The 19,439-nt window shown below is 52.4% G+C and overlaps 7 protein-coding genes across 7 annotated transcripts; 2 read left to right on the top strand and 5 right to left on the bottom strand.

Moving 5' to 3' along the window:
* Nucleotides 1-350: 350 nt before the first annotated feature.
* On the bottom strand, nt 351-2,306 carry J4E84_000053 (uncharacterized protein; the record flags this gene model as incomplete). Its single annotated transcript, XM_049382698.1, has 7 exons — nt 351-857; nt 916-1,251; nt 1,296-1,702; nt 1,751-1,923; nt 1,975-1,998; nt 2,046-2,116; nt 2,163-2,306. The coding sequence occupies 7 exons, from the start codon at nt 2,304-2,306 to the stop codon at nt 351-353; spliced, it is 1,662 nt and encodes a 553-aa protein (XP_049248216.1).
* A 1,893-nt stretch (nt 2,307-4,199) lies between these two features.
* J4E84_000052 (uncharacterized protein) lies at nt 4,200-4,915 on the bottom strand (the record flags this gene model as incomplete). The annotated part of the gene is made up of 2 exons (XM_049382697.1): nt 4,200-4,801; nt 4,912-4,915. 2 exons carry the CDS (start codon nt 4,913-4,915, stop codon nt 4,200-4,202), a joined length of 606 nt encoding a protein of 201 aa, XP_049248215.1.
* A 1,949-nt stretch (nt 4,916-6,864) lies between these two features.
* J4E84_000051 (uncharacterized protein) lies at nt 6,865-8,766 on the bottom strand (the record flags this gene model as incomplete). The annotated part of the gene is made up of 4 exons (XM_049382696.1): nt 6,865-7,160; nt 8,037-8,196; nt 8,243-8,478; nt 8,526-8,766. The coding sequence occupies 4 exons, from the start codon at nt 8,764-8,766 to the stop codon at nt 6,865-6,867; spliced, it is 933 nt and encodes a 310-aa protein (XP_049248214.1).
* Nucleotides 8,767-9,340: 574 nt separating this feature from the next.
* On the top strand, nt 9,341-10,197 carry J4E84_000050 (uncharacterized protein; the record flags this gene model as incomplete). The annotated part of the gene is made up of 2 exons (XM_049382695.1): nt 9,341-9,755; nt 9,863-10,197. The coding sequence occupies 2 exons, from the start codon at nt 9,341-9,343 to the stop codon at nt 10,195-10,197; spliced, it is 750 nt and encodes a 249-aa protein (XP_049248213.1).
* A 1,332-nt stretch (nt 10,198-11,529) lies between these two features.
* J4E84_000049 (uncharacterized protein) lies at nt 11,530-12,238 on the bottom strand (the record flags this gene model as incomplete). Its single annotated transcript, XM_049382694.1, has 2 exons — nt 11,530-11,661; nt 11,720-12,238. The coding sequence occupies 2 exons, from the start codon at nt 12,236-12,238 to the stop codon at nt 11,530-11,532; spliced, it is 651 nt and encodes a 216-aa protein (XP_049248212.1).
* Nucleotides 12,239-12,739: 501 nt separating this feature from the next.
* On the top strand, nt 12,740-14,797 carry J4E84_000048 (uncharacterized protein; the record flags this gene model as incomplete). The annotated part of the gene is made up of 3 exons (XM_049382693.1): nt 12,740-12,933; nt 12,987-14,098; nt 14,148-14,797. The coding sequence occupies 3 exons, from the start codon at nt 12,740-12,742 to the stop codon at nt 14,795-14,797; spliced, it is 1,956 nt and encodes a 651-aa protein (XP_049248211.1).
* A 3,439-nt stretch (nt 14,798-18,236) lies between these two features.
* On the bottom strand, nt 18,237-19,349 carry J4E84_000047 (uncharacterized protein; the record flags this gene model as incomplete). The annotated part of the gene is made up of 2 exons (XM_049382692.1): nt 18,237-19,198; nt 19,346-19,349. The coding sequence occupies 2 exons, from the start codon at nt 19,347-19,349 to the stop codon at nt 18,237-18,239; spliced, it is 966 nt and encodes a 321-aa protein (XP_049248210.1).
* Between the last annotated feature and the right edge of the window lie 90 nt (nt 19,350-19,439).

Below are 19,439 nucleotides of genomic sequence, written 5' to 3'. Positions count from 1 at the left end.
CATCATGCTATGAGTTATGTATGATAACGAATGATTATGATCACAACTTCCAGTTCCAATCAGTGTATAGTGAGTGAAGTTTGGAAAGGTTTGTCTAAGCTAGTGTAGAGAGGCATTCGCAACAAGAGCAAGTTACATCATGTTGTTCTGAAGTTATGTCGGGTTGATGGTATGTTCAGTCTATCCCACGCTTTTTGGAAGCTAAACCGTAAGCCTCTACGTCCCAGAAATTTTCACCTGACATATCCTACACACAAATACCAGCTCCATGCCACAACCGAAGCGTTCCGCTAGCACGTCCCATTGCACAGTGATCCTACAGGTGCCAGATAGCCTCACTCCGAACCCCATCACAACACATGAGGATCCACCTCCACAATCGGCCCAGTATACGACTTCTTCGCAAACAGCAAATAGTACGCCACACTAAACGCCGCCACCGCCCCAGTCACCACACCCGCCCAATTCATATTTACTAGATCCGGATGGGGCTGGCTAGGCCAGAAGCTAAAGAAGATGATGAGAGTAAGGTAGCAGATGGCAACGACATTATTCGCAACCCCCCACGCGCCCTTGAGACGCCAAGGGCCCCAGGTCAGACTGCGATCGTACGCCTCGTCCACTTGCGCTTCGTTGAAGATGGTGAGCGAGGAGTCGGGGTTGTCTAGGTCACCGCGCACGCGGCGCCAGAGGAGGAGCCCAATGGCGAGCAGGTAGGAGAGGTAGAAGCCTTCTAGCACGAGGGAGATCGTTCCGTTGAAGGCGGCGCTGTTGCCGATGTTTATGAGGGCGAGAAGGGCGGCGAAGACGGTTACGACGAGGATGGAGACGACGGGGATGGTGCTGCGTTTGTCGATCTGCGTGGGGTGTTAGTGAATGCATTTGGGTTGTTTCCTGATGGGTAGGTGCACTTACCATACTGAGAGCGCGAGAGAAAGGAAGGCCGCGGTCTCGGGCGAACGACCATGTCATGCGCGATGCAGCTGCAAGGCACCCCATTGCACTGCAGAATTCGAGTAGGACAATAATCGCGACCATAACTGTAGCACCAGCCTCGGAACCGACAGCCTGTGTGAAGATGCGGAGGAAGGGCGCGGTTGTCGCTTCTTGGTCGTCGAGTAAGACCGTGATATCGTGGGCGCTGAAGAGAACGGCGAATAACATTCCTAATGCCAATGTGCCGTTGATGACGAGACTGAGAAGCATGGAACGTGGCACGTCGGTGCTGGCGTTTTTGACCTCTTCAGACATCTACTCTGTTAGCATGGATAGACAGATTCGAATGTCCAGCTTACATGAACGACTGAGTCTGTTCCAACAAACGCCAAAGCATTGCCTTGTAGTCCCACAAAGAAGGCCAGAGTCTGCGTGCTCCATCCTCCGTCATTATGAAACATTGTGAAGATCCTTTTGGCCGAATTGTGGCTCGAAGGCAGGTAGATCAACGGCACTAGAATACCAAAGAACCCTAGGATGTGAACGATGAGGACGACAACTTCGATGGTAGGAAGCGCTCCGCTTATGAAGACGTTGATGAAGACACACAAGAGCAGTATACCCCAGAGAAGCAGCGTGCCATGCCAGCCTTCGCGGACATATGTGTTCTCGAGATCGTTCAGACTGACCAACTGCAAGATCAAGTCGGCTACAAAGTAGCATACGGAAGTAAGAGCTGCGATCCAGCCGATGACAGTGAGCCAGCCTAAGATGATTAATAGATTGAAATGGCTTTGAAAGTGGACGAACTTACCAGTCACGTAACTGAGGAACTTCCTGTTTGAGCGCGGCGCCAGTAAAGAGACCCAGTGATACTGGCCACCAGAAGTCGGGACGGCGCTTGCAAGTTCACCGATGCAGACGAAGACGGAGAAGTTGCCCAGCCATATAAGTATAAAGCCGTAAATGAGGCCGGCAGGTCCGCCGCTGTACTCAACGTCAGTTGCTGTTGATACCCTGTATAGGTTGAGCCCTTACTTTTGGAAGCCTATCGAAAAGATACTGCCATGGCGTCAGCGAGGTAGTTGATGTCAGTCATGTGGACTTACACAAGCAATGTCTCCCAAGTGCACATTAACCCACAAGAGAGACCCGTCATCGACACCAGTCCGAAGCGACGCTATCATGATCAGACCGAGCAGACATATTGTTAAAACAGCGCCTACCTTCAACACCTGCTTCTTTCCCACTTTCGCCAGTTCATATCTGTCGTGATCGAACTGCTGGCCTTTGCCTTCCGAAATGGAGCCCCGGCCCCTCGGCCGCAGAGGCTCATGGCCGAACCTCTGGAGTTCGATATGCTTCTCCATGATGGCCTTACTTCCAGCTTTTCAATCCGCGGCGTGTTGAGCAACAAGACGGATACGACCGCAGTACGTAGTAACAAATGTCGAGCAAGCAGACAGACCAGAAAAGGAAAGAAGATACCCAGAAGGTGTGTCGTGATACAGGACGCATGCAATGCAAGTAAATCTCGATATATATCCCTTCTAGAGGTAACGTGCGCCATGTGCAGATGTCCACGGGTGGATGCGGTAGTACGGTGATCGCCGGCAAAGACGGTAGTGAAGTCGGTCTAGGAGGCGGTCGCTCGGCAATGCAACTAAGCGTCCGAGTGAAAGACACCAAGCCAACGTTTCGCACCGCAAAGGCAGTTGTAGGCTCTCTGCAGTGACGGCGGCAGCTCGCAAGTCGACGTATCGCACTGCAGTCGTAGTTTCAGAGGGCACCCCACAGTGAAACGGGCGTTGATTGGTGCCTCGGTCGCACACCATTGGGTGCCTAACCTGCGGAAAGCGGTGACATGCATGCCTGCAGACCCCTTGTTCGCATGTATTAAGTGTGGTAGAGGCGAAATTAACATTCCCCGGTCTTCGCGTGTTTGTCAAACGGCAAGGTCGATGCTGGAACGGACAGATGCGTGTTTACACCGGCGCGTCGCGCTTTGCATATGCCCAAGAAAGAGGCGTTGGTACTTCCCGAACTCAGCAGTAGATCATGATGGCTTTCAATCGCGAAAAGGGGTTCAGATCGTCATTCCTCGCTGCATGTCACTGGGCGTGCAACATTGGGCCGCCGTCGTCTCCCCTCGGCATGCTGATCGAGGGTAGAGCATGCGGCATGTGGTCACAATAACGGCTGTCATACCGTTGTAGTCGAAGGCATAGACCTCCCGGCAGATTGTCCGTGGCACGAATTGGACGATGAGCGGTGCGGTGGTTGGGGAAAGAGGGAAGACGGAAGGGGTGGCTCCGGGGTTCATTCCATCTTGTGTGACGCTAGTTAGTAATCGACCGCCCATGTGGGAAGTCGCCTCCTCCATCCGTGCACGCATTCTCAACGGCTATCATGACGCATCGCGATATCTGTTCCAGCATTCCAAGCGAGTCGTGTGGTGCTTTTGTGTCCTAAAGGTTCCATGCGAGCAGAGAATGCGTTACCTGAACACAACCAGGCCGATCTCAATGTGGCGGCCAGCTATTCTGTCCCTTGCACAGAGTCCACTACAATCACCTGCACGCCTCAGCGTGACTCTCAGACATCGTACTATTGTCGGGAACCTGCGCAGATGCAGTTCACGCGTGTTGCATCTCGATCTACTCTTAGAGGCTGACATATGCAGCCACAGGCATGCCGCGTTACATCTCCTAGTAGAAGTCCAAGTGCGGCATGCTACAGGGGGCGAAAGCCCAAAAAGGCGCACGACTTCCTGTTGACTGGAGCAAGCGTGGGGCTAACTTGAATGCCGGACTTGGTATCGGGCTTTACCCATCTCGCGTGTAAGTTATGCTCTTTCAAGGTTCTCTAGCCTATGAGCAATTTGGACTGGGTACTCGCAGCTAAGTGGCATGTCAGTTCTAAACCTTCAGACGGATAGTTGCAATTGGAACCAGCTCACTAATCTTCAAGGCTGGAACCCGTGCGTGAGCCACGCGACGATTGGCACTGCAAAACGTTCGCACAGCTTCACAGGCCCACGGGGATACCACATCGCCGGAGCATTGACTGTAATCTCACGCGTATGATGTCACAATATTCAGGCGTTTCGACGTCGACGCTGGTCAACAGACGTGTCGTAATTCTTTTGATACAGTGAGGGAATCATGAAGATCGTGCAGCATTGGGTTCGTTGGATTTCAGCACCAGATCAATGGGTATAGAACTCTTGATGCTACCGCAAAAGCACCTCTACCGAACGAATGTCAACGCAAAATCGCAATCTCATCACTAGACGCATCGCCACGCTTTGCTCCCACGTCTTCCCACTCCGCACTAACAACAGTGGTCTTCAGGATCTTCGAAAAGCTTCCTGTGCTTGCAGTCTCCCATCTCTTGTCATCCCACCGCTTCGCATCTCCATCTTTGTGATGTACAGCCGTTATCTCAACGTCCATCTCGCCGTCAGGTCGTGGAGGGCCTCCAGGGATACCCGACGCAGAATTTGCGTTTGTCGTTCTATTGTGCGAGCGCATTGGTAGAAAACGTTTGAGCCCGCCACCTTCCACCTGACTCTTCCGATTATGTTTTGTTCCGCCACCGACTTTCGAAGCTATGCTGGAGAGCTGATACGAATTGCTTTTAGTGCGCGAGTAGCCGTGCTCGAGGGTTGTACCTCGGTGTCGTATCGTGTCGGTACCGTAGAGACCTGATGGAACGTGCTCCAGGAGCGGTCGTAGGTAGGGTACGCATGATGTTAGGATGGTGATGCACTCAATGATCTGGGTGAGGAGTGTCCATGTCCAGAGGTCTTTCGTCGGGTTGGGTGAAGCGAAGCCGTGGAGGAACGCCATTTGGACGGCAGTCGCTGCGATGTCTCTGTGGTGCATTAGTAGAAGACTACTGTGATGGTTGTTTGCCAAACTTACAGTGAACGTGCGCCGAAGAACGTCAGGATCGTAACTTTCTTGCCCGTACTCATTTGTAGCGTCATGATTACGTGAACCGGGAATAGTATGAGCGCCAGATCCGTCAGTATGTTCACGACGCCCACGGACTGCCAGAAAGCGGCCTCCTCGAAGTGTCAGCAATGTCAAAGAAGACGGCAGAATTCTTACATACCAAGTCGAAGCATCTCCCCCCTCTCTCAAGGAAGCGCCATGGCTCTTCAGCGCCGCACTGAAACGCAGATACAAGTCCGGACAGGATGCTCCAAGAAGCTATGAAGACGGTGAGTAGCAAGCCTAAGGTCCGGTGTAGTTTTGATGCGGTCAGAATCTTGAGCAGCGATATGACGGACAACTTTGCGAAACATAGAGTTGCGATGTAAAGCAGCTTGTTCGCATACTCGGCCTACAAAAGAACTTAGCAGGATATCAATATAGTCGACGGTCACTAAGCCGCTTACTTTCTGATACGCCAAGATCTGATCCTCGGTCAACAACAGGATGTCTCGTCCAAGGCCATTACCTGCCTGGACACTAACAGAGACACCAGAACCAATAGTCGCAATCTGGTCCCCATCAGTCAGCAAAAGCGGGATTTGAAACGATGATTCATCTAAATCAAACGTGACGTACCAAAGCCAGCAAGACAAAACCATCGTCAATATCTAAGTTCCGCCTCAACGCACGCTTGGTAACAAGCCTAGTCAGGACCGCCAACGCGGAGGTAATCAAGAGAACCCACGTAACCACATTGATGTACGGACCGACATCCGCGCTGCTTCCCGGTTCGCGCGGGAGGGGATGATGGGAAGAAGCAAAAAGAGATTGCGGCATCATTGCATCGTATCCGAGGTTAGAATGGCTAGATACCGACGAAGTGAGTGCGCCAGTAATAGGTAGCGAGGTATTATGCGTGGCCTATCACGCGCAGGAATAGACAAGGGAAGGCGTGCAAACAGGCCGTTTGTTCGTTTGTATAAAGGTGGAGCTGACAAACGCGCTCAACCGTCTAATACCGACATGGCGTGCAAGTAATGTGAGATTGCGAGCTGCCACCGTGTAGGTAACCTGCATTGAGGGCTCGCTCACAATCACCATAGCACACGCTGTCATTATCCGCTCTTAATCTTGGAGCGAGACACTTGCAAACAAGCGAAGTCAGTTGGATTGTTAGTAGACCGGGGGAAAGGGGTCTGCTAGACCAGGAAGCGGCGGTACGACGTTGCGCAGGTGTAGCCACATAGAGGGACGAACATGCAAGGTCGGCCAGACGCTTGTGTATCCTCGGTTGAACATTTTTCTGTTTCAAAGAGGTGTTTGTGCTACTGCCCCGGAAGTTCGGGTCAGGTTAGGATTTGCTGGTATGTTAGTGAAAGGTACACGTCGGAAGCTACGGGAGTAAGCGGCGGAGGAAAGCCAGTATGTTAGCTCGCTAGCTACAACGACACTCGTCATTTTCCGATCGCTGATTAGCTCACTCTGGGATCTTCTACCGTGGTGTGACCTTTGTGACACACCAGGCTCGGCAATGTGTCACGACTGTATGTTGCCGGGCGATGGATGGTCAATTGGCCAATGCCGTCGTGAAACATTTGCCAGCACATATCTTGTGCAGTGTTCCATTGATACGCGAGCTTGCAGTGGGGCGGTCGCTGCAGTGGTGATGCTGCCCGTCAGATAATGGCTGCTCACAGGTTGTTGCATGAAAAAGGCTGTGGAACTAGCCAAGACAGATCGATATGTTCAGGGCTGCGCAACGAAGGTAGAGCAGTAGAAATCTCGCAGGTAGTCGTGTTTAATTATGTTGATATGGTGGCCCAAAGGGCCAAAGCGATGACGCATGAGGGTAAAGGACTCCATCTCTTTCGTATGAGTAAAGTAGATGGCATACTTGTCTGTAAGTGATTCTTGATTGCTACACTTATTAGCTGCATCGGAGAGAAGGAATGACGTAGAAACGGTAGAGCGCGTACCTTGAGCAAGATCACTTGCCACCAAGTAGATGCTTGATGAGGTCTTTGAGCTTCTTGATGTCCTCTGGGCTTAGGTGGCTGATATCTCCAAGTGTCGGTTTGCCATGGTCGTCCCAACCGACATGATGATCGATGGGAGCCGGGTTTCGGGCGACTTCGTTGATGTCTGGTACGGCCCGGGCAACGGGATGCAGGGGTGCTGGAGCTGCAGCGATGCCCATCGCGAAGGCAAGCAGCGGAAGCAGAGCGATAGTAGCGTGCATGGCAGGTAGTTGATAATTGATGTGCTTGGTGAGCTTTGCTGATTCTGCTCGGCGTCAGTGGGTAAACGCGCCCGAAGACATTCTTGCTTACGTCGAAGATAGTATGTGAGGACGGGATGAAGACGGTGCTGAATTTGCTGTCCTTCACCTCGAAATATATGTGTCGACTGCTACGTATCTCAGCGTAGTATTTTCGGAACTATCACTTCTCGCATGTAATCATGTCATTCCGAAGTTTCAGACGCGCATGCCTTCGGCGCCGCTCATCCACTCTCTATGATTGCCTTACTCCTGCCAGTGTCGCACTGCGCTTTTTGTTTTCTCGCCGCACGGTCATCGTAACAATGCAGTTAACCCGGGCCGATATGAGAAAGCGTTGACGGCATGGGATATCGGTTGACCTTGGAGTTGGCTGCGGATTTTGCCTGACGCTTTTCGTGGTCAGGGCAGATATGAGGTACATACCCTTCCGATCCATGGCGTCCGACCATTAGTGGCTGATGCTGATCATGTAGTGTAGCGTCCATCGATATTAAGTTGCATGTTCATCCGAACTTCTGACGATAAAGTGGTCCCTGCTACCACGATTAAGTTTCAAAACAGGTACATTCGTATTTTAATTGGCGTAAACGACCAGGAACGTTCCCGCACCGGGTATGCCTAAGATGTATCCCAGCCACGACTTCAGAAAACCACGATTTCTTCTTCGTCACCATACAGCTCATACGCGTCTTTGTGTCCATGATACTGGAAATAAGCCTCTTGGAACTCCCGGTAAGGCGAACCCGGGGGACAGAATGCAAAGTTTTCCAGTGTGTTCGTTGCTTCGCGATAATCGTCAAACTCATAGCAAGCATGTTGGTCAGGACGCGTGGCCCATGCGATCAGCTTGTCCCAGTCACGACACTGCCGAAGCTGACCTTCGCCCGATTGATGTGTAACAGGGGCTGGTATCGGTGTGTCGTCCGCATTACACATGATGTCCTGCCGGAGTCCGTCAAGGCAGTGGTAGATGTGAAGAAGATTGAAGGGCTGTGGGTTGTCGTTATGCTTTGACACAATGGCTTTCCGGATGAGTTTCTGGTGCAATCAGCGGATGAACACAAAGATCATCATGTATACGTACAAGACAATGCAGATCGTGGATTCCTTTGACGTAGTAGATGCTTCTCTCGGTATCCCATGGAAACCGAGTGGAGTTGGATAGACCGACACGTTTTGCGAATCTATCGTCAAGCGTGACTGCCATGGCATTGGTGTCAATAGCGTCCCATGCCCCTTCCATATCACTATCACTGGCGTTCGGATGCCAGTACTTTGTCGTCGCGTGATATGGCACAGTAGTATCGTAGGCTAATCCACCTTTGATCTTCGTGAGCTAGTATCAGACCGATCAGGCTGTCACTTACTGTAGTTGCTCTTAGCTGGACTGTGCGCAATTCGAAGCCTTGCATTATCCATCACCAGGAGAATGTTTGCTGAAAGAGAAAGCAGCAGGATGGACATGTACGCCACGAAGCTGCGCGTGTTGGTCGGGATGATCTCAGTACTCTTAGAGTTCCAGGAAACGCCATCCTTCTCTTCTAGCTCTGCTAGGATTTCTTCCTGTTCATCGCTGCAGACTGGCGCATATGCTGGAGGTCGCTCCATTCTTCGATCCGCTTTGTGGAGTGAATGTAGAAAGCAAGCCTCCGCGGCTCCATAAGACGGAGCGCGCTCATTGGGTGTCACAGAATTCGCCTCGAGTTTCACAAACATACGTCGCAAGCCCGTCCCGACAACACCATACCCCAATCGCACCGCTCCGAGCGCGGACCATGAATGAATAGCGACGCGACCAGCCTCGGTCCATCGTTACATCGCCGAGAAATCTGTCTTGCGGCGCCCGTACGATCGAGGAAGGTCGCAAGCATCTGGAGATGATGATAGCGATACAAGTGCTACCGAGTGGCTGGATGTGTGTAAAAGTGAGGGGCTATCGGGGAAGGTGTGCTGGGGCAAAAGGGTGTTACTTGCCAGCCTCGCCAAGACGCTAAATGTGTCGACGGTACCTTCCTTGTTGGGCAACTTCACCCTAACACGGCAATCTACGATGTCCAATACTTGGGTCAAGCTATATCTCCGATTGCGCTGTCAATGCGCAGCGGCGGCGAGGTAGCGCACTTGCAGACTACTTTACCTGGCCGATGTCGCCATGGCTTGACGCAATCGCCAATCCGCTGCCATGGGACAACGATACGTGATCCGGGAGGCAAAGACAAAGCAAGAGCTGGATGAGATACTGGATGTTATCTGGGCTGCGAACTACACACCTTATGAGCCGTTCATGCAACTGTTCTTCCCGGTCCTTGGCTACACGAGCGCCCATCGCGACCTCGCCGTCGCCGAATCAAAACAACGCTTCTGGAAACAACACCAAGAGGACAATTCCAGCCACTGGTTCTACGCCTTCGACACAGTTACTAACAAGACTGTCGGTTGCTCGCAATGGGTAATTTCGACTGTCAACCCATTCGCTGCAGGCACACCAAAGTTGACAGCGCCATGGTGGCCCGAGGGCGAATATCGGAGCTTCTGCGAGTCAATACTCAATCAGGTGTACAGGCCGCGAGCGAATTGGATGACGCGGCCACACTGTGGTAAGTGGAGCATTTCCTTTCCCCTCAAACGCGCTATTTCCGGATGAAGAAACGTGATTGTGCGAAAAGTCAAAATGATCTTCTTCCCGTCGCTGACTTTGTATTAGCACTCAACTGGATGGCGGTAGACCCTGCCCATCGGAATCGCGGTGTTGGCTCTCTTCTCATGCACGTTGGTATCACACGCGCGGACGGGCTTGATCTCGAATGTTGGATGGAAGCTTCTGCCATGGGAAAACCGCTTTACGACAAGTTTGGTTTTCAGTCTCTGCTGAAGATTGCTTTCGACAACGAGAAGTCGGAAGCGAGCGACGAGTGGAGGAAGTGCGCGCATGAGCTCACGCCTCCGCCTATCTTTGCCATGTGGAGACCGAAGAAGTCGTCTGGGGCAGGCCCCCAAGGAGATTTCCAACTGCCGTGGTCGCTGGGCACCAAATCATGAGGACCTGAATCTAAGTGGTCGGAAGAGATGGTAGTACCGCCGATGAGGAGCGTGATGGTGTATGGAAGGAATGCAATCAAGTCAAGCCATCGGAGAAATTAAGCAGAATCAGGCGTTAGCTTTATGGCCGAATGGGTACCCAGCAGTTGTGTTAGAGGAGCGAATGGAGTACAGCACTTTGCCTGTGTGAAGCATGAGCGGAGTGAGTTTCGTAGATCATGGCGTTGAAGAAGGATGCATACCAATAGATGTTTTTGTTGATTGCGCTTGCCACCATCACGTTCATCCATGGCTACGAGTAGGATTTCGTACACACTCTCGACCGCTGGGTATGTTACCAGCTGAAGTATGCCGCTATATTAGCCTTCGTTAGACCAAGAGGGTAGACGGGCGCACCTTAACTCGCCCTTGTGTCATCTCCTCGTCCCCCGCCATGACTTGCTATCCGGCAAGCTGGCAACAGTCAACGGAGTATTTGTGACTGCAGCCGACACAGATGTTGCCGAGCTCCTTCGTCTCCCATCTTCTTCTGCATCCACAGCATACCCACACGCAATCGGGCACCGGTTCTGCGCCGGGATAAGGAGTGTGCTGTAGTATCGGGAGCGCTGAGTTTCGTTGTTTCATGTCAGAAATTCCTTTGGCGTGGCGCTGGCGCTGGCGGAGAATTGTGATCGGAAGACTTCGAGTGTGGTTGATGTGTCTGAGTTGGGCACAGTGTCGCGTCGCTTTCGAGCGTATTGTGGATTAGAAGGTGTATCTAGAGACGCCGATGCCGTGCTCGATAGCAAACGCGCAAATGTGCTCTGAGACCGGACACGTGCCTTCTCGTGGGTTCTGCTTGAAAGGTTGTTGGCATTGTGACTAGTGATGTGAGTGATGTTGAGTGATAACGTAACGCGCTGTGAAGCAGTGGTTCAATGAATAGTGAAGAATCGCTTGCCTGTCTGTGTAAGACCAGTACCTAGGTTGCGGTTGCCAAAATGAAATGTTAGTGAGAAGAAAGAACCGACCATCACGCCACGCTTCACACCTTCCTCTTAGATGATGCACCTTGACTACGCCTTCTACAGTCCATCTTTCCGTTACCTTGGCTCTTTCTACATGTTATCGAGAGAGGAGTGTATTTTGTTAATTGTCCGTGCTATTTGTCGTTCGTGGTAGCCGCCATCTCCACATGTCTTCGCGACACAGTATCGTACACTAGAAACTCGCTCGGCTTCATGGAGGCGAGCTTGAGAGGAACCTAAATGACTATATTAACTTACAGAGACAGGAGCTTTACCTCCTGGAACTAGTTCTGCGGCGCGGTACCGTAGCCGCGCGGCCCGCTCAGTCCCATCCAGCCTGCAGCTTCTGAATTGCTTCATCCTCAGACACAACATCTGCCATCTTTGCGTTGATGTCAGAAAGGTTTGCTTTGTGGACAGCGGGCGATAAGTCACCGCATGCTTCTCCAACGACCTGGAATGATGATTAGTGACGTTTACAGGGACTCATGCGTTGCCGAGTCGATCCGCACCATTGGTCGAAATCCAAAGCACATGCAATCGAGGGCAGTCGCGCGGACGCAACCACTTGTACTGACACCACAGATTATGACAGTATCGACGTTGCGACTTTGGAGTTGCGCAGCCAGATCGGTCCCGAAGAATGCGGACGGGTAGCGCTTGGGGACGACGACTTCACCAGCGGCGGGCTCTAAACCAGGATACCAACTTTCAAGGCCGTTCCCGCAGCCGACTTGGAACAGCTTGAGTAGCGGTACTTTGCTGTAAAAGAGGCCCGCATCCGACATGTCCGGCTTCGTGTATTCGACCCGCGTCCAGATCAACGGCGTTTTGCCTTGGCGGGCGGCAGAGACGAGTTTTGCGATGGACGCGGGCGCCGCCGCAGACGCAGGGTTCGACTTGGTGTCCAATGGGCTGGCATCGTTCCAGTAGGCGTTGCAAACATCGACAAGTAGCAGCGCCGGACGTTTACCCCATCCTATCCTCCCGGCAAAGCCATCCTGATAGTCGCGATGCGCTTTCTGGGTCATTTCGTCGTGGTTGTGGCACTAGAGGTGAGTCATGATTGAAATTGGGCGGAGAAGAGCGAGGAAACTATTACGGTAGCGTCGCGCCGCTTGCTGTAGCCAGCACTGGAGGTCATCACCATTGCCGTCCATTCAATTCGAGGCGCAACGTTGACATGACGGACTTATCAGCACTGGTGCCGGATGGAGCTTCGGAGCAGTTCCGCCAGGGCAATTAGGCGGCTTTCACGCCCCCAGACCGTCGGGAGTAAGCAACCGGTTCCAAGCGGACCATCAATATACCGACATATACTACCCGAGGTATCTTGATCATTTCGCACCGCCACATAGACGGGCCCTCGGCGGAACCCATTTCAAAGGCTCTTGTGCTGAAGTTGTTCCGATGCAATGGCTTGCGGCATTGCCTTCCGCCCTGTCAGCATAGCGTTGATCTCTGGTGCACCCGTTACGCGCGTTTGAGGGACTCAATTCACAACTGCAGTTTGACCCCGGACTTGGCACCACATGATCGGACTTCCCCACATGAGCAGCCTGGGTACCCAGCCGGAGGCCGATGGCTCTCCTTCCCCCAAGACTGCCAGTTCTGTCCCCGCCATGGACGCAAAAGAAGGGAGGATAGGGAACGCCTTTGCGTGCGAGCGCTGTCGAAAACACAAGGTTCGCTGCGTTCCATCTGACACGCCGGCTCTCTGCCAGAGGTTTGTTTACCCCAGCCATATTTTTGCTCCACATGGAATGACACGTGCCCCAGATGCCAAAAGGCGAGAGTCGAGTGTGTGGAACATGTTGCGCGCAGGCGGCCAGCAAAGGCGCGCAGCGATGGCCAAACACCCACCAAGCTGCGCGACTTCGACAGGAAATTGGACAAGTTGTCTGCTATCGTTGCGACAATGGCACCGGCTCCGACACAATGTAGTCTGCCATCGGTTGCCACTATCCCATCGCAACTGTTGGATTCCACACAGCAAATGCCGACGCCGACACCAATCACCGCTCCGCCTGCATCGATGCCACCAGCTCCCAGGACGTTATCACTTCCCGCTCATGCGAATCAGTCCGAAAGTTCGGCATCATTCTGGGAATCAATGAACGACACACTGTCTTGCCTTGGCCGACTGGATCCTGTTATCAGATCGATCAGCCTGGTGCACATGCAGATGCTGCTCGACACGTATCGCAGCATGGTCGACTTCTTCCCCTTTGTATCACTACCGAGAGACGCCCGCTGTCAGGACCTCTTCCAGAGCCGACCGATGTTGATGTTTGCTGTGCTAACAGTCTCTTCTTACGATTCGGTCCCGCTTCAAAGAGCACTGAGCCTGGAGTTCCGTAAAGTGGTCATGGTCCGGATAATGAAAGGCGAAAAGAGTTTGGACCTCCTACAGGGACTCTTGGTCTTCATAGCCTGGCATCATCACTACATGGACGTCCAAGCCGTTTCGATCACGATGCTTCTCCAGTTGTGCTTGGGTATCGCACACGACTTGGGTCTGGACAGTATAGGGAGGACTGTGAGGAGTCCTCTACAAAAGGAAACCCCGCGAGACAGGGAAGCTAAGCGGGCTTATTTGGGATGTTACTACCTGTCTTCCAACTTGGGTCTGATGGAGCCAGTCAAGGCAAGGACAATGACGCACACCAGCACGCTCCGGAACTACGCGTCAGAACTGGCCTCATCGTGGGAAAACACGTCGGATGCCGTCCTTCCAATACTAACGGATGTCTGCCAATATATGGAGGACGTGGAGGAGACTTTCCGTAACCAGTCAGAGCAAGCAGTGGTGGTTCGTACACAAGTCAAACGACTGAGCGACAAGTGGGAGAATATTCGTCTTGCATCCAAGCTGCAAGCGAAAGACTCCAGTAAGCAGTCACATCACTGTAACGTTCGCAATTGCTAATTTCTGACTAGCAATACTGCAATGGCTACAGCTTGCAGCACGCATACACCTGTATCGAACGGCAGCTTCCATCGATCTCGTAGATCGCGATAGTACACCGTGGGCTTCGGGCTTCCAGCTATCACTACGCGTCACCTTGGTCCGGTCCGTCGAACAGTTCCTTGACAACAGCACAAAGCTCCCGACCAAGCATTTCGATTTCGTGTCGCTGATCGACTGGCTCAACCTGATCAACACAATCACCAGCTTGAGCAAGTTGGCCATTCACGCCTCGCCCATGCCAGGTTGGGACGCTAGCGAGCTCCAAATAGCGAAGTCATTCGACTACTATCGCGAACAGCTATCCTCGCAGATGCCTCGCCCTCGCGATGCTCAAGACAGTCAAGAAGACGCGTTTGAGCGCTTCCGACGCATCACTTCAGTCATGCGACTAGCGCTGCACGATGCAATGGGCAGGGGAAGCCCGAACGGCAACACGTTTGAGCTAGCGACAGGCTCGGGACGGACTGTGTCTCTCCTCCACAATCTGTCACTGCCTAAAATCAACGGGAGTGGTACGACCAATGGAGTGGAGAAATTACCGAGTTTACGGGACGTGACTCCGTCGCTCGATATTACCAGCACCGATTTCCACTGGAAGTTCCTCATGGGCGCGGTCTGAGGGAAGATATGCCAGAAGCCTTGTGCGCCCACCATATGGGTTCTGGCAGTGGTTCGATATGTTGTCGCGATTATCTTCGCGATCAGCCTCGAAACCGGTCACCTCCACATTCCGGTCGCCGTGACCACAGGTTTCCACATCTGCATCAAATGCCGGTGCATATTCTGCGGTCTTTCTCCGGCGGCATTTTTTTCCCAGGAGAGACGATCGCGCATTACCGACTGACCGGTGGCTCCGTGTCGGTCCTCCCATCCAATGTCCGTCCGTGCCGAGGCCCAGTCCGCCGCACGCCTTCAAGGCACTTCCAAGGCAGTCCATCGGGCTGAATCCACATTAAAAAAAGTCACTTGCGCGCCTCCGAACTTCTACATGTGTTCTTGCTCCGCAATTCTTCCGTAATTTCTTGCGACGGCGCGGATTATTTCCGCCTCTGGTTGTTAGCGTTGAACTTTCCATCGCCGTGCATCTCTTGTTACTGTCGCTTATATACCCAGCATCAATTATCGCATCGAATATAGATTCTCGAGATGTTTCTGAAGTGTGCCTTTGGCTTGTGAAAGTCTGGACCTGAGTTGAAGCCAAGTTTTCTTACTTGGAGCTGTGAGCGAAAGCATCAGTTTATGCGAAGAGGCGCACGCCACAGGCGTTGTCAGACGACCTCTCTCGTACTTGTCGCAACCACACAACTTTCAGCTGAATAGTGAAGTTTGAGAAGATATATGATGGGTAGCTCTCAGCGACTATGACTTGACGATTATGTAGCGACTTTTCAGTCATAGATCACCTCGTCAATAGTAAGCTCACTGCTCAAGTCTGCGAACCACTGCTCACCATTGTTGTGTATAGCCATATTAACCGTCTACACTGCACATCCTTCCTCCTAAGTTGTTATCATACAGGAGAAACGACTCGAAACCCCAGTCATGGGCTGCATGTCAAGCAAACTCGCTGGAGCAAAGCACGACCAAGACGGATATGGACCCAACCCAGGGAAGCCGCCTGGCCCTCCCTACATACTTTCCGACGGGACAAACGCCAGAAATACATCTGGTAGAATGTACTACGGTGGTGGCTATGGCGGTGATGGCGGAGGGTACGGCGGAGGAGGAGACGGTGGAGGTGGAGGTGGTGGTTGATACCGATTGTCAACAAGGGCACGACGTTTTCGTGTTTGTTTGATCTACTTACTGTCTTAGGATTTTTTTGTTCTCTTTTATAGGCAGCAAGATTTATGTGCTTCCAATGTATCAGCCCTTACAGCGCCTATGACCTCTTTCTAATCTCTTCCATTATTTAATGGGCGGACTCAGTCATCTTGTATCTCGTGTGTGTTGCGGGAGTCATGAGTGGCTCGTCGTTGATGGATCATCGTGGTACCATGGGAGAGAGGATGACAGCGCCTATGACTTCCGCCTAGCATAGCCGCCTTCTCAACCGTGCCTCATATCAGCTACGGCACAGTCGAGAAGCATGATTATCTCTCAAAACCGTCACTTCAATTAGTCCTTCACCTTTCCAGAATTCTCGAACCTCGTCCGTTCTCTTCATCGATTGCTCTCACAGACATTGCTGTTGTCGTCACAGCGCCATCCTTCAGCCATCTTCACTTCACCGCAAGCACTCGAGATAGTGCACGCATATTCGCACTATTGTTTCAAGCTAGAGATCACCAAGCCATGGGCTCTTTTCTATCAAAACTAAATCGCGAAGTCGAACGCGTGAAAGACGAAGTAAATCATATATCGGCAGTGTATGCTGCTCGGAGAAACGGTGAAAGAGCCCGCGGGTATTTCGAGGGTGCTGCTGCATACCCAGGCCAAAACAGATCGTATGGACGCTACAACGGAAGACATGATAGGACCACCCCGTTTTATGATGGGGGTGATATGCACGGCAGGCAGTACAGTGAATCCCATCGAGCAGACAGCGGGTTTAGTAACGGTGACGGTGCTGTTGTAGGGATGTCTAGTGAGGGCAGAGTGTCTGATGAAGGAGGTGGAAGTGGAGAAAGAGACTAGAGATAGTTGGGTGCACACGAGCTAGAGATTTTAAAAGACAGAACGTGGAATGCGTGCAGTCAGGGCTCTGGGTACTGGCAGAGTTATCTTTGTGCTGTTATTCAAAAGCTCAAGGTCACCGCGGAACATGCTCACATTGTGTGCTTCACTGCGATCTCTTCCATTGTGCACGTATAAGACGCACACAAAAGCTACGTGCCTCTCATACTCAAAAGCTCCGCTCATCATACATAATCATACAGGCTTCCCATTCTCCGCAGCCAAAAAGTACCTCCAAAAAGAACAGTCCATCCTTTCTCTACCCGCTCAAAGCTCCACATCTTTCCCCCAAACTCTCACCATGGGCTGTTCATCCTCCAAACCAATCCCTAAACCAATCTCTCGAACGAAAATTGCAAATCCACCGGCCCCTTCCCCCACGCCCACCAAGCCAGAAGCAAAGACTCAGCCTGAACAATCAGCACTGCGCAATACTCCCACTCCTCCATTCATCACAGCGCCCTCGACCCCTGTTCCGATAAAAGGACCTTTGGCAAGCAAATATGGGTATTACGATACGGGGTTCACGTGGATCAGCACGCGGGATAAGATGATGGAGTGATGGGTGTGCTGGAGTAAAGGATACTGATATGTGAAACTGAATACAATGAGTGCTATATGAACTAGACGATGAGTTAAATGTCTTTTGTGATGTGATCAGCCCTAGAACGTGAAACACTCATTCCCACACCAGTTTCTCAAAGCATCGTTTCGCTCATTGGAGATGTGAAGTCATAAATCGAATCTCTTCACTAACCACAGTGAATTCACCCCTTATCCCTTCTCTTCTAGTTCGCGGAAGCCTACTTCGCATACACCATCGAAGTTCCTACTACCAACCACCATCATCATCAGCCACTCCATCATCAACCATGGGTTGCACGTCTTCCAAATCCACAGAACCGCTCCCTGTCCCTCGGCCCATCGAAACGAACACCAATACTCATGTCACTCCACCCACCGCTGAAGACCCCAGTACCATCTCCGACATCCCACACCCACAGTCACAGCTGCCTCGAGCAACCATACGACAAGTCACGCCGGACGGCCCTGTCCTAAGTAACGCCAAGATACACGATACGCAGGCTGGATCGAACAATATACCGTACTACGAGAACAAGCTATGGCGGCGAGGATAGGGTATAGAGGAAGAAAGTTTGTATTCAAGTTGAGCATCATTCGTATTCGAGAGGAGCCATGGAGAATACTAAAACAAGAAAGAAAAGCTAGAGTAGAGAAACATAACAGCGTAACAGACCGAGTCTCAAAGAAAGCAAGCTCCCAAGCCATATCTCATACAAGCCCAATCATACAGCGAAAAAGCTCCCAACCCATAAACGCCGCGCAATGCAACACACACCAATCCTGACCCACTACCCAGCCTAATTATACCTCCTACTCTTACTCGCCCACTCCTCCTCCCTCCTCGCCTTCTCCGCCTCCAACTTCTTCAACTCCCTCGCCACACCCCCACTAGCCCTCCACCAAACATCCGTACCCGTGCGAATCAGCCTCTCAGCCGCACTAACCGGCCCATCAACCGCGGGCCTCACATCCAGAAAGAAAACCGGTTGTTCGTCTGCCTCACCCTCGCCCTCCGCTTCTGACGCCTCCGGCGCACCCTCATAGTAATCAATAACATAACGAATCTCTTTACACCCCTTCTCATTACAGCGCTCGACAAACCAATCATGGCGATCAAACGGCGGCGCCGTCCCGAATTTCTCAGGCATAACGTAACCGAGCCACTGCATAATCGTTGCTTTGGGCGTCGGTTCCGTGGGACGCCCCGTAAACCTGAGTAGTTTCGGGGGCTGAACATCCCTATGATCCCACGTCGTCGTATCAAACGGATCCTCATGCGTGCCCAGTTTGAAATTCGCGACGTCCTCGCCTTGCTTGCATATCTCGTATCCTTCCTTCAAACCACGACTGAAGCGCCGTTCCCAGCCCATGATCTCCGCCCACGCGCCCTCGTTGAGGAAATTGTGCACGCCGACCATGCTTTCTACGGCTGTGATGTCGGTGTCTGTGTAGCCTTTGCGCAGCATGGCGTTGTACATTTGCTGGGGGGAGGGGTACTCCCAGAGCGTGCCGTCGCCTTTGGGGATCGTGGAAGTCTCGCGGTCGAGGGGGAGGTTGACGGATTGGGTGGAGGCGCGCTCGTTGGAGAGTTCAGAGAACATGTTGTTGAGGGGGTTGAGGCGCGAAAGGAGGCCTTGCTTTGGGGGTGGCTCGGAGGCGCTGGTGGAGGCATTCTCAGGTGGGACGTAGGGGCAGGCGCCGGCGGGTGTCTTCTTTTCGGCGACGACGGGCGGGACGGGTTTCTTGTGCATCGGGCATTCTGGCTGGTGGGTTGTTAGTGGGGAGTGTGTATGGGGAGTTGGAGTGCGTACTGGTGGTTCCATGCTGCTCATGCTGCCTCGAGGCATGGCGTGCGGCGCAACACGTGCAGCAGGTGCGGCGGGTGCGGTGTCTGCCCAAAACCAACCCATGGTGAGTATTCGTATGGAAAGAGTAGTACGGCGAAAAGAAGAGGCAAGCAAGGGTATATAGGGCTGAAGAAGATGTGACGGGTGGCGGAG

The sequence above is a fragment of the Alternaria hordeiaustralica genome, assembly GCF_023758085.1.
Source record: "Alternaria hordeiaustralica strain BMP 2776 chromosome Unknown scaffold_1, whole genome shotgun sequence".
Lineage (NCBI taxonomy): Eukaryota > Fungi > Ascomycota > Dothideomycetes > Pleosporales > Pleosporaceae > Alternaria > Alternaria hordeiaustralica.
This window is presented reverse-complemented; position numbering and strand designations above follow the sequence as displayed.